Source organism: Elephantulus edwardii, unplaced genomic scaffold, assembly GCF_000299155.1.
Source record: "Elephantulus edwardii isolate Elephantulus edwardi_28Jun2011 unplaced genomic scaffold, EleEdw1.0 scaffold00108, whole genome shotgun sequence".
Lineage (NCBI taxonomy): Eukaryota > Metazoa > Chordata > Mammalia > Macroscelidea > Macroscelididae > Elephantulus > Elephantulus edwardii.
Genome location: NW_006399858.1, coordinates 10,128,272 through 10,142,153, shown reverse-complemented (window position 1 = coordinate 10,142,153; position 13,882 = coordinate 10,128,272). Strand labels below are relative to the sequence as shown.

The 13,882-nt window shown below is 37.7% G+C and overlaps 1 protein-coding gene across 1 annotated transcript in view; it reads right to left on the bottom strand.

Annotated features, from left to right (window-relative positions):
* TRPM6 (transient receptor potential cation channel, subfamily M, member 6) overlaps positions 1–13,882 on the bottom strand; it is a 202,255-nt gene that overhangs the window by 39,622 nt on the left and 148,751 nt on the right. The window contains exons 26-29 of the mRNA XM_006892005.1: positions 12,427–13,571; positions 12,147–12,259; positions 8,647–8,767; positions 2,495–2,586 (exon numbers count right to left, since the gene is read on the bottom strand). Coding sequence (XP_006892067.1) covers positions 2,495–2,586; positions 8,647–8,767; positions 12,147–12,259; positions 12,427–13,571 — 1,471 coding nt within the window. The remainder of the gene's footprint in view (positions 1–2,494; positions 2,587–8,646; positions 8,768–12,146; positions 12,260–12,426; positions 13,572–13,882) is intronic.

Genomic DNA, 13,882 nt, shown 5'->3' with positions numbered 1-13,882 from the left:
TCAGTGAGATGCAGCTCTAGACATCCCCACTAGACCATGCCAAGAAATCTGGAACACAGATACACAGCCATCTGACTGGAAGAGATCATCATTTTTTCCCTTCCCCCAAAAATGTGATCCAACAATGCATCAAGCAATATTATTAATATCACACTCAAGCAAAATTTTGTTGAAGATTATTAACTGTTGCTGTTGTTGTTGTGAATTGCCTTTGAGTCAAGCACAACTCACGGCGACCCTATGAACAAAAGCCCTGAAGGCTTTCTCTACCTATCCATATTTATCAAAGTTCATAGTCTCTGGAGGCATCTTGTTTAGGAATTGGATGCCACTCCTGCTTCCAAGATTATTAATTAGTGGCTGGAATAGGGAATTGCCAGAAATTCAAGACAGATTGAGAAGAGACCATGGCACCCATGTATCATTTCTGGTGTCAGATGGATCATGGCTGAAAGTAGAGAATACTATAATAAAATGTGTTTTATTGACTGATCAAGGACATTTGAACAGCGATCCTGGGGCACATCTCCATCATCACATCTCAGATCTTGTCAGTAACTTTTCTGCTGACCTAATAAGAGCTGAGATCCCTCTTAAAAAAAAGAAAATTTATATTTGATACTGTGAGTCATAACAGATTATAACACTGAGAAAAATGAAAATTCCAGAACACTTAATTGTGCACATGCAAAACCTATATATAAAACCAAGAAACCAAGAAGTTATTGTCAAACAGATCAAGGGACACTGTACAGTTAAAAGCAAGAAAGATGTGTGTGAGAGTTTTATCATTTCTCCATACCTATTCAACGCTGAGCAAATCATTCTAGAAGAGAGATTATATGAATAAAGAAGAATGTGGCAATAGGATTGGAGGGAAACTCATTAACAACTTGTCTTATGCAGATGGCACAACCTTACTTGCTGAATGCAAGGACGACTTGAAGCACTCGCAGCAGAAGATCTGTATGGATTACATTTCAACATCAAGAAAATAAAAATCTTCACCACTGAACCAATAGACAACATCATGATAGATGGGGAAAAGACTGATTTTGTCAATGACTTCATTTTACCTGGATCCACACTCAACACCCATAGTAACAGTAGTCAAGAATTCAAAAGATGCAATTCTGCTGCATTGAGAAAATCTACCCTTAAGGACCACTTCCAATGTACTAAAGAGCAAAGTTATCACTTTAAAGATTAGGGAGTACCTGATCCAAGTCATGGAGGGTGTGGTCAACTGCTGCCTATGTATCTGAAAGTTGAATGTGAATTAAGATAACAGAAGAATCACTATCTTTAAATTGCAATGTTGGCAAAGAGTACAAAATATTCCATTTACTGTGAAAAAGAACATATAAAGTCTGTCTTAGAGGAAATGTATGTTGTCAAGAGGGAAAACCCTTGGAAGAAGACATCATGCTGGAAAAGGTGGAGGGTCAGAAAAAGAGAAGACACCCAAGATGGTTCGATACAGTGACTATAACCAGCACATCAGAGATCTTGAGGATCATGATAAGGCAAGGTTCACATATGCTGTTCATCGGGTTGTTACGAGTTGTTGACTAGGGCAGCACCTAATAATAACAAAACAACAACCCACTCTGAGCTTTAGTTTAGGAATTTTCTGGCTGTTATTTTTGTTTGGACTTATCAACAAGCCTCATTTTAAAGAAACAGCAGATTTAAAAATAAATAAATAAACCAAACCACTAACTAAATTGATTGCCATCAAGTCAGAACGGACTCATGGCTGACCTTCCAGTGGGTTTTCAAGAAGATGGTCTATCTTGCTCCCTTGGAGTCACAGGCGGCTTTGAACTGCCAGAGTTTGGACCAGGAGTATAATTTCCTACGGACTAAGCCACCTGAATGCTCTAGATTTATAAACTAGAGTTAGCTAACTATGTTAGATTTATTACCTAATATAATTCTGGACTTAAGATTTCAGAATCGATCCCTGTCTTCAATTACCTTCAAGAAGGCTTACATTTGATTTTTAATATCTTTCACAGATTATACTCCAAGACCCTCTGAGGTTTTCAATGGAAATATCACTTCAAAGTTCATATAGATAATACATAAATTCCAAAATTAGATGTCTTATACTAATCAGATTGTGCTTTTCACAAGGTGAATGACACCTATGAAATCAAGTCATGATAGATGGTATGACTACACAGAATGAAAAATCAAATAGTATCAGAATTGGAAAAGTGCTGATACCTTTTACTCTATCATCCCAAACCAAACATCCCCAGAATAAATCACTGAGTGGATGTTTATAATTTTTATAAGAGCTAGGAAAAAATAATGTAGGGGGTTGAAAAAAAAATTATAGCAGAAATTCAGTGGATAGCTTTGAAGTCAAGATCGAAGTTTAATGATCATAAAAAAGAAACATAAGCTAATTTTTTTTAAAAAGTGAAAGTCAATGAAGTGCATGAGTGCTGTTCAAAAAAATTGTCATCACATAAAATGGTTTTACCTCTTGAGATTGCTGTAAGTAATCACTGACTTGCACAGCATGCCGTTCAATTTCTCTACTTTTTATTTTCTGATATATGTAAGGTTCTAAACCTTGTAAAGAAAAGACAAGAAAATGAATACATGAAAATGTTTACATTCACATTACATTTCTCAAACAGCAAAAGCTAAATAAAAGATATTTGTCTAAACTTAGTTTTCACTTTCTATTTTGTGCAAATTTTATCAAGTGGTTTTTATCCTTTTCTTTCTGGAAATGGATGAAAATTATATAATCTATTTCCAGTTATCCACAAATCCTTTACACTCATAACAAATATTTTTCTGCTAACATTACTTTAAAAATTAAATTATCCATGTTGATGTTGTTAGTTACTGTGAACTAATGGCAATCCCATGTGTGTTGATTGGAGCCACTCCATCGGGTTTTCAAGCTGGCAGCTTTTCAGGTTACCAGGCCTACTTTCTGAGGTACCATTGGTTGAGTTTGAACTAGCAACCTTTCAGCCAATAGTCAGGTACTTAACAGTTCATATTACCCAGAAACCCCAAGTAATTTTCCCCTTTTATAGATCCTAACTAATTTTAACTTGTATTTGTATTTGCCTTTCTCTGCACCCTATCTCTGAAGCCTTATTTAAAAGATTTGGCATTTAAGTTTCAAAATGTTAGGCATCCTTCCTTTACAATGCCATAAGCAAGGAAATAAAATTGTTTACAATTTTAGTTTTTGCATCTACAGGATAAAGTGGTTGTGGTGGTGGTTGTTGTTAGTATTTTTTCCCCTACCTGGCACAAACAAAGTCATTGGCATATAGTAGGTATCTAGGTATTATTTAATCAATGACTAGCTGGATTAATTCTGAAAATAATATTTAGTAAGAGTAACTGGCTATTTTTTGCAGGAAAACCAAAAGATACCTAGCTACCACTACTAAACATTTTTATTAAAGATCCTATTGACAAATTCTGATCAAAAGGGGAGAAATTCAGGGTAGACTTTCACATTCTCATGGAATTTAGACTTTTTGATCCATTGATGCTGGATGAAACTGGTAAATGCTGCTCTGGAGTAATACCAAACATTATGCTTTCAACTCAAAACCAAGTGGTTTGAATTGCTGGTTTCTCTGCAGAAAAAGGAGAGGTAGTCAATTCCCGTGTGACTTTTTGCCTCTGAAAGCCTGCTGCAGGATCAGCTATGAGTTGATCTCAACTCATAATCTTAAACCTTAAATATTAAACCAGCATCCCATTAATATTAATTATCAGTAAAGAGTTTCTACCTTGAGCACTCTACTTTTAAAAAAACTATCTATGTAGAAGCAAACTATCAACAGCAATCTGAAAAACTAAATAGGAAGCTTAGGGGCTGTAATTTTGATTTGATGTTAATGGAGGAGGAAAAGGAGAGTAAGAATGGCCACACAGTTTGAAGAATGTGATGTTACTGAGTGATATGTGTGGAAATTGTTAAATTGGTGTAGGTTCTGTCACACACATTCTAAACAACAATAAATCATTTACATAAATAGATCACTGTCACTGGTAAAATGTAGAAAATAATGGTTAGGTTTTTTCCCCCCCTAATGATTTTGAACGGGGAGTACAGATAAGGAGTGCAGGTAAACAACTGAGAAGTCAAAATACTTCATATATTGTATATTGATTATATCAGGCTATCATACAATTATTATAAATATAATTTCACAGTATTATATTTCAAGTAAAGTAACTATGGAAAAGGCTAAAAGTCTTAATACTTACTCTTTGTGTATTTGATTTCTTCCACAAGAACCAAAATTTGACCTTAAATCTATCCCATCTGAATTAAAAAACCATCTCAGATATAGGTTCGAGGTTTTGGACACTAATGAGCAAAGGTCAGATGAGCTATTGAAGATATCAAGAATATTATCCATGAAGAATGCAAAAGGTTATTACAAAGACAGAAGAGGAAGAAGAGACTAAGATGGATGTTGTAACAGACTGAAGATTGCACTAGACTGCCAAGAAGTCAGAGCAAAGAGAAGAAATCAGGAAACCAACTAAACAGAGTTTTCAAAGGACAGCTTGGGAAGACAAAGTAAAGTATTATACTATGCAAAGAGCTGAAGTCAGAAAATCAAAAGGGATGAATTCACTCTACATTTCATAAGCTGAAGAAACTGAAGAACAAATTCAAGCCTCAAGGTGTAATACTTAAGAATGCTATTGGGCAGAATATTGAATTACACAGGAAGCATCAAAAGAAGATGGAAGGAGTACATGAAGTCACTGTACCAAACAAAAGGAATTGGCTGACAAAGAAGAATTTCATGAAACAACATATGATCAAGAGGCAATGGTGATGAAAGATGAAGTTCAAGCTGCTCGGAAAGAATTGCTGGTGGGAGGGGAAAGGCCCCAGGAATTGGTGGAATACCATTTGACATATTTCAGCAAACAGATGCAGTCCTGGATGTGCTCACCAGTCTGTGCCAAGATCTGAAGCACAGCTACCTAGCCAACTGACTGGAAGAGATCCATATTTATTCCAATTCCAAAGAAAGGTGACCTGACAGAGTGTGAAAATTATTGAGCTATATCACTAATCCTGTTGAAAATTACCCAAAAACAATTAGAACAGTACATTGACAGACAACTTCCAGAAAGACAAGCTGCATTTTGAAGAGGTCGTAGCAAAAGGAATATCACTGCAAATGTCAGATGGATGTTGGATGAAAGCAGAGAGCACCAGAGGATGTTGCATTGTCTATGCAAAGGCATTTGACTGTGGATCACAACAAATTGTGGAGAACCTTGAGAAGAATGGAAATCCCAGAACACCTAGTTGTGCTATGTAAAACCTATATTCGAACCAGGAGGCAGCCATCAGAATGGAGCACGTAAACACTATATTGCTCAAAATCAGTACAAAAGTGTACAACAGGGATATGTCCTATCTCCATACCTTTTCAATCTATATGCAGAACAGATCATTTGGGAGGAAGGACTTTATGAGGAGGAATGTAGCATCAGGATTGGAGGAAGACTCATCAACAACCTATGTTATGCAGATAAGACAATTTAGCCTGCTGAAACTGAGGAAGACCTGAAGCATTTGGTGCAGAAGGTCAAGGATTGTAGTCTGCAATATGGATTAAGAAAACAAAGATTCTCACAACTGGTCCAAATGGCACCATCAAGTTGGAAGGAGAAGAGATTGAGATTGTTAACAATTTCAGCTTGCTCAGCTTTACAATCAACACTCTTGGCACCAGCAGTCAGGAAATCAAAAGACTAACTGGGGGTCAAAAAAAAAAAACACAACAAACCTAACTGCACTAGGAAAATCTGCTGTCAAGGTTCTCGCCAGAGTGCTAAAGAGCAACAATGTCAATCTAGTGACTAAGGTGTGTCTGATCCAAGCCATGGTCTTCACAATTACCTGTTATGTATCAGAAAGCTGGACAAAGGCCAAAGAGGACAGAAGAAAAATCAATGCCTTTGAGTTGTGGAACTGGAAAAGAGTATTGAACATATCATGGACTTCCAAGAGAACTAACAGGCCTGTCCTGGAAAGAGTGAAGCCAAGCTGTTCATTGGAGGTAAGGATGTTGAGGCTCTGTCTCACATACTTTGAGCATATTGCCAGGAGGTAGCAGTTCTTGAAGAACATCATGCTTGGAAGGGTGGAGAGATGGAACAGGAGAGGAAGACCACTGATGAGATGGAATGACAAAGTAACTGGGGTAAGGAGGGTAGGTGTGTAAAACTGGATAGAGCAGGGTTCAGAGCTCTTGTGCATAGAGTTGCTATGAGTCATGGTCGACTTGATAGTACATAACAACAGTTTGATTTCTTCAGAACCTTGTGTTTGAAGAGAACTACCAAGGAATGCATTTCTCTCTACCAATGACACAACACACTCACGTGAACTTTTTTCCTTTTAAATTATTTTTCAATAAATTCTTAATTTTTCCAGAGATTCTCAATTCCTGATGTGTTTCAAAGACAATATCAATTATCAATCATCTCCTAAGACTAGCAAGTCACTTGGGATATCTATTTTTTTAAGTCATCTCTCCCTTTTTTCATTTGACTTTATGAAATTCTTTCCCAGAAGACGGGAAAATAAAGAAGGGGATCAGAAGAAAGAGGAGGGAAGAAAACTCACTAAGCAGCTTGGATGAATGAACAGGCAAAGTAAGGTGCAATGGGAATTGGATGAGAGAGGGTGAGAAAATCCATTGATAAATAGTAATTATATAAAACACAAAATATATGAATGATTGTACAAAACACAATGCACAGCAAAGATTGCATAAATGACAATGTACATGAATGAAACACAATGTATATGAATGTACAAAAGCCAACTGAAAAATAAAATCCTGTCTACAAATGCAAAATAAGAAAAAAAGAAAGTCTTTCCCAGCACTTTCCTACCAGTTTTGCTGTCTAAAATTCATTTGAATGAATTGAAAGAATTCCAGTTAAAGTCGTATACTGTCATTTTAACCTTCTAAAAATATAAATGAATGCTACATAATATAAACAATATTTACAAATGAAATTTATATAGTTATCATTGGACTTACAATCATTTCTTAAAGTACGTAATTGATAATTCAAAATTATGGGTTTTGGCAAACTGTGATTTGGGATAAGACATTTAATCTTTCCAGCCCTATCTGCAAACTAAAAGAGAGTTTTCAATGACTTAGATTCTAATATCGCTTTCAATTTGGAGTGTATTTGACTCTCAGTGATTTGAAGAGTTAACAGTATTTTCATTATAAATCAGAATTTCTTAATATTGACATACATCCAACAGGAAATTTTCAACTCTAGATGGTTCAAAGAAGAGGTAACACTTCCTCAGACCAATAAGTCATTTGGGTTAACATTTTTTCTGTAAGTCTGATAATTGAACTACATGATTCTCTATTTATTCTATTATGAGTGAGGGCTGTTCGATGCATTGCAAACTATTTCAAAGTACCTTTGCCTATATCCATGCACTAGATGTTGTGACATGCAACATTTTCTCCAGACGTTGCCAAATGCTCCAGTATGGATTGTGGATGGTGGAAAATTGCCCCCTAATCAAGAGCCTTTGATATAAACATACATTCTAAGCACAGCTGGAGTTTGTGTTGTTAGGTGCTGTCCAGTCGACTACGACTCATTGCAGCTCCATGAACGATGGATCGAAACCCTGTCCTCTCCAGTCTCACAATCTCTGCCACGTTCAAGTCCATTATTGCCGTCACTGTGTCAGTTCTTGTTGAGAGACTTCCTCTCTTTTGATGCCTCTATACTTTCCCAAGCAAGCTGGACTTCAAAGAAGTGTGGTAAGTTTCAGTGTCAGGTTTATTTGTACCTTAAGTTTAATACTCCTAATAATTTTAAGACTTAATCTTGACTTTTCAATCACAAAGTTTTCTGTGTTTACAAACTAATAATCTCTCTTATTAGCTAATGCAAGAATTTCAAATTCTTGTGATACCTTTCCATTCTGTTCATAATACCCTCATTTTATCTATCTAGAAGTTTCTGTCACATTCACACTATTGCCTGGCTTCTAATTTGAATTTCTAACTGGGTGATTCATCTTCTCTACTTTATAAACACCGTAATTAAGCTTACTATATATTTGATCACAAAACAAACACTTTATAAGGGCAGGAGTAAATAGCTAACCATAATTCAATTCAATGAGTTATGTGTGGAGGCCTTATGAACCTTGATCTGTTATCATATTAGTTCTTAAGAATCTATATCATTTTAATACATAGTTCTTATAAGTTCTGTAAAGAATTCTTAAGAACATAGAAAATTAGACCCTCCTCTCTCCCCATAAATCTGACTAAATAAATGCTTTTTGAGGTAACACTCTGAACAAAATTTCACAGTTCTGAATGTGAAACACTGTATCTAGTTTTTCTTTTCTGCATTCTAGTATGTGTTCAATTAAATAAGTGAAAATGTTCCCCCTTCTTAAAGATTAAAACCATGAGAATGATTTCCATAGAGTGTGCTAACACCTCTCTCTCCCGCCTCATTTCCACTTGAAATAGTAGCCGGGAGCACCAGTGGTCTCAAGACTGTACATTGAGAAAACCCTCCCAACATGTTCAGAATCCACAACTGGAGACTGTTACATACTTAGCTGACTAAATTTGGACACAGTGAGCCAGTTCTTGCTGTACTCCTCTTCTCCTGAGATGTTTTCTCCTGACTCTGAATTCAACAGGTCCATTTGAGAGCAGGTGTTGACCGTTATGACCTGGAGATAAAGGAACTCATTGGGACACAATGACAAGCGGAAACCTTCCGAGTCACATCAGTGGAGGTGCCCTGGTAAAGAGTGACCATTGTCAATCTTGACTGCACATCAGAACCACATGGGACGCTTTAGGGCAAAACCCCAAACCAGACAAACATGAAAACCTCCCATCACTCAAGATGCAGAACACAGGCATCAGAGGGGTTTCTATTTGCAGTCAAGACTGAGAAGCAGTGTTCGATCAGGAGTTCGTGAACTAAACTGTACGTCACAATTACCACAAGAGCTACGTTAACGTGCAGATTGCGAGCTGGGGCCACAGATTTGAGTCAGAGGTTCTAGATAGTGAGAAGGGGCAGGAATTCGCACTTCTTGGACATCCCCAGATAATGTTCACGTTGCTTTGAGGAAAACACATTGTGAGAAACACTAATATTAAGGGACAAGGGAGAAAGATGGGCAATCTCCTCCCATACAATTTGCATCCTCTGAAAACCCTCTAGTGGGTCAGCTATGGGTTGGTTCTGCAACTCAATGGCACACAATTATAAATATTAAGGGAAGAGAACTAAAATTTGGACGTCAAAAGACAGAATGATAATCCTTACCTATTATCATATGTAAAAATTAAACCCAAAAGATCTAGGCCCACATGTAAGAGCTGTTGTGAGATGCCAGTGACATAATCCAGACTCATGGAAGCCTGAGTACAACAGAACAAGACACGGCCCAGCCCCCACCTATCTCGACACCATCCACAGGCTATGTTAGGGCTCACTGCTGCAGCCACTCCATAAATCCATCTCACTCAAGGAGCCTTCTCTTATTCCAGTGAACCTCTACTCTACTGAGCATGATACCCATCTCCACACACCGGTCCAGAGTGTACGCCCAAATCACGTGACACAAGCTCGCCATCCTCGTTTCTATGATGCATTCTGACTCTACTTCTTCCAAGGTGGATTTGTTCATTCTTCCGGTAACCCATGCCATATTCCATATTCTTTGCCAACTCCACCAAAGGGAAGAAATCAAGATGTTAAGGAGCTGAATAGAAGATTTCAAAAGGCTGCTTGGGAAGACAAGGCAAAATATTATACTGAAACGTGCAAGGAGCTGGAGTCAGTTCTTCTTTCGTCTTCCTTTTTCAGTGTCCAACTTGCAAACGATACATATGAGATGATTCAAAGTACTATGACTTGAGTTTAGTGCACCTTAGTCTTCAAAGTGACAGCTTTACTCTTACCATTTTAAAGAGGTTTTTTTAAACAAATCCACCCAGTGTTTGCCATCATTTGATTTAACTGTAATTTTCATGGGCATAAGTTAAACTAAACCCTTTACAGCATCAACATTTTCTGTTTATTAGTGTTGCTTATTGGTCTACCTGTGAGGATTTTTGTTTTCTTTATGTCAAGGTGTAACGTATGTTATAGGCTGCAATCTTTGATCTCTGTCAGTAAGTTTTTCAAGTCCTCTTCACTTTCAGCAAGGTTGTGCCATCTGCAGTTTACAGGATGCTACTTAATCTTCCTCTAACTCTGATGTGATGTTCTTCTTAATATGTCCAGTTTCTCAGATTATTTGCTCAGCATACCGGTCGATAAGTATGGTAAAAGGTACAACCATGATGTCCACCATTCTTGATTTTAAGCCATACAACATCCTCTTATTCTATTCAAACAACTGCCTCATATCTATGTGTAGGTTTCAAATGAGCATAATTAAGTATTCTGAAATTCAAATCCTCTGCAATGCTACCCATCAATCGTCATCCACACACTTGAATGTCTTTGTACAATGAAACACAAGCAGGTATTTTTCTGGTATTCTCTAATGTCACTGAGATTCATTTGACAGTAGCAACGGTACCCCTAGTTCCACAGCCTCTTCTAAATCCAGCTTGAATTTCTGACAGTTCCCTGACAATTTACTGCTGTGATTAATTTTTTTTTAGTTATCTTCAGCAAGACTTTATGTATATGTGATATTGATAATATTGTTTGATAATTTCCTCATTATGTTGAATCACCTGTTTTTGGACATCTCTTCCACTTGGTTAGCTACAAGCTGTCAGACAAATTTCTTGACAAAGTTAAGTAAACATCTCCAGTGCTGCTTCTGTTTGTGTAACATTACAACTGATATTTCATCAATTCCTGAAGCTTTGTTTTCTGCCTATGCCTTCAATGCAGCTTGGATTTCTTCCTACAAGACCAAAGGCATTTCTCCTTCTACCTCCCTCATATTTTACCTCCTGAAACAGTTAACTAATTCATTTTGGTACAGTTGACTCAATGTACTCTTTCTATATTCTTTTTATTTCTTCTATATTCTTTAGCTGATCCTGATAGTGTCACTATTTTCCCATTGAGTTCTTCACTATTGAAACTCACAGTGTGAATTCCCCCTGCCCCCCTCGCCTCCAGTTCTTTCAGCTTGAGAAATGCCAAAGACATTTCTTTGTCTGGTGACCTTTTGGTTTTCTAACTCCAGGACTTTGAACATCTCACATAGAGTTATATTCAAGTGCTAAGATTATGGAATTCCTAGAAGAAATATAGGAGAAAATCTTGGTGATCTAAAGTTTGGTGAATTTTTCTTTAACATGATATGAAAAAGAAAAATTTTTAAATTACACATTTCACCAGAATCAATGCTTGATGTTTCTAAAATGATGTCTGTGAAAAGGAAAGCACAGATTTTGAGATGACATTTGCAAAACATAGATGCAACACAAGGCCTTTGCACACAGTATATCATGAACCCTTCTAATAACAAGAAGCCAAACACCAAATGATTAAAATGTGCACAAAGTCTGGACTCATAATAATTTTAAAAAAGGAAGATATAAAGATCATGAAGAAGTGCATGAAAAGATAGTTAACAATATTAATCCCCACAGAAATACTAATTAAATAACACTATCAGATATCACTACACACTCACTAGACCAGTGAAAGTCTAAAAGCCTGAGCGTACTAAGGATCAGAAAGGATGGGGAAGGCCTAGAACTGCCGGTGGCAACATAAAATAGTATGGCATCTTTGGAAAATGGTTTGGGGCTTTCTCAAAAAGCTAAACATGCATTTATCATTGGCATTTAACCAAGAACTGAAAGCTTATGTCCATATAAAGACTTGTCCACAAATGTGCATTCTGGAATATTCAAAACTGAAAACCACCCAAACATTTTCAACACTTAGGTAAGTACAGAAGTTGTAGCAAGCTCCCATCAACTGTAAAGTACATATCTTCAATCTTTTCAGTACTGTGCTATTCTGTGTACATGATACTTTTCAATAACAACAAACCAAGCTAAAACAAGCCATGCCTGCAAATGTCGAAAGCCTCAAAGATATTCTACAGGTAGACTTACTGGAATCTGCAGTCTTTGTGCTTTCTTCTTTTTCTTTGACAATTTCCTGTCTTTGGTTAGAATTTTTGCTTTGACCCATGCTGATGGACCTATTTCTGAAGTTTCTGAAAGATCTGCGAAGAAAATAATTTACAGGAGAAAGAAGTTGACAGTCATATTGGAAACCCTGTTGTTTTATAGACATGGTAATGTAGCCTAAAGAAGTAAAGGTCTTGGCTCTGGTTTATCTTTAGCAATGTAAAGGATTTCAGTTTTAAAAACATAAGTGTTTATTCCTTACTTTTACTCTTACAGGTCTTTATCAATTTCTCTTCTTTGTGGAAACGGAAACTATGACTTCTGACGAAGTTGCTGCTTCTGCGAAGAGGATGGACCCACGAGGAAGAGTTTGGCTGGAGCCCTGTTTCCAGCACTGCACAGTCACTACACTGGGCCAATCTCGTTGAGTTTTCAGACAAAGATCTGGCCCGGCTTTGCATCTGGGAGGGCCCACTCTGGATTGAGTCACTGCTGCAGGTGGAGGCTAAGCAAGTTTGCCATTTTTTCTTGATGTTATGTGTACCAACTTCATCACCTTCTGTAAATGCCCAGTTCACATATCCACCTCCAGTGTGCTGCATGTTCTCCCCTTGGGACAGAAGGGAGAATGGCCTATGGGATACAGATTTGGAACACAAAACAGGTAAAACTTGTTCCTCACTGTCTTGTTTGGCTGTTACCTGAGTGATTGGCTTAGATTGCTCCTTAGGTTCATCTACTAACTCCTGGTCTGAGAAAACTGGTGTCTGCCAACTCAGATGAATGGGGACCTCACTCTGGATGACCTGTCCAGGTGCTTGAAAATCTGCTCCTTCTTTCTCAGATGATGTGGGCAGAGACAAAGTTGTTTCTGCAGAGAAAGGAACTTGCTTTATGTAAGAAGGGACCATAAATGGGCCATGTTTTGAGATCGCTTGCCAATTAAGGGACGTTCTAGATGGAGCTATTTCATTTCTTGTTTGTTGTTCTTCCGAGGCATCGCTCACACTGGGAGCCTGTTTCAGACTGTCTGTAAGCTCAAGGAGGGCCCCCCTCTGCATTCTGGAGGGATGCTCGCCTCTGGTCAGTTTCTGCAGCAAAGAAGGGGGCATGCTATAAACCTGGTGGTACTTCTCCCCAGAGATCTCCATGCTGTCTAGAGCATCTGCACAGATGACATTGCTCCAGCTGTGGGGAAGTTTTCTGCAAGTGGAATGCTTTCTGTTGCCCAGGAAAGCCTCCTCCTCTTGCAAGGTATCAACAGCAGAAAGGACCTTTAAGGTGTCCACAGTCAGGGCAGAAAGGTCCTGCAGGTGTCCCACCTGGCTATCCAAAGACAGTAAGGAGTCCTTTATAAAAGACACTTTCTCATTCATTTCTTTCAGTTGGAAGCACATCTCTGTAACCCTAAGGGTGAGAGAAGGGAGAAAACCAGTGAGCACATTAAGTCTGTATCAGTTTGCCTTGGTCTTTTCCATCCTATGATGGGTCCTCAGCCTTAGCTGTTTCTGCCTTCTTCTTTTCTGACATTTGTTCCCATACTGAATGATCTTTCCCAGTCCTGTAATTTCTATTATCATCTTATAAAAAAATGTATTCCCCAAAACAAGTGAAAACTTAGTTGGACCATAACTCTCAATATTTTGTGATTTTACATAATTGTCTATGTGTTGTAAATCCTAATCTTTACCTGTGGTTAATGCAAGCAGGATCAAATT